The sequence below is a fragment of the Buceros rhinoceros genome, unplaced genomic scaffold, assembly GCF_000710305.1.
Source record: "Buceros rhinoceros silvestris isolate BGI_N320 unplaced genomic scaffold, ASM71030v1 scaffold13122, whole genome shotgun sequence".
Lineage (NCBI taxonomy): Eukaryota > Metazoa > Chordata > Aves > Bucerotiformes > Bucerotidae > Buceros > Buceros rhinoceros.
This window is the reverse complement of record NW_010397215.1, coordinates 2,290-2,583: the sequence shown is the minus strand read 5'-3', so window position 1 is coordinate 2,583 and position 294 is coordinate 2,290. Positions and strand designations below refer to the sequence as shown.

The 294-nt window shown below is 61.9% G+C and overlaps 1 protein-coding gene across 1 annotated transcript in view; it reads left to right on the top strand.

Annotated features, from left to right (window-relative positions):
- Window positions 1-294, top strand: part of CAMKV (CaM kinase-like vesicle-associated) — a gene marked incomplete at both ends in the record, with an annotated part of 2,930 nt that overhangs the window by 423 nt on the left and 2,213 nt on the right. The window contains one exon of the mRNA XM_010146178.1: window positions 49-187. Coding sequence (XP_010144480.1) covers window positions 49-187 — 139 coding nt within the window. The remainder of the gene's footprint in view (window positions 1-48; window positions 188-294) is intronic.

Genomic DNA, 294 nt, shown 5'->3' with positions numbered 1-294 from the left:
GGGGGTGCCCTTGTAGGGGGTGGTCCTCGGCAGAGCTGGTGTTGGCAGGGCCACTGGCCGGGAGGTCTTCGACTGGATCCTGGACCAGGGTTACTACTCAGAGAAGGACACCAGCAACGTCATCCGGCAGGTGCTGGAGGCTGTCGCTTACCTGCACTCACTCAAGATCGTCCACAGGAACCTCAAGGTGGGTGATGGACGGGTGGAAGCACCCACGGGTGCTGGCGTGTCCCCACCCTGGTGCTCACAGCCCTTGTGCTGGCAGCTGGAGAAGCTGGTGGACTTTAAACAGCT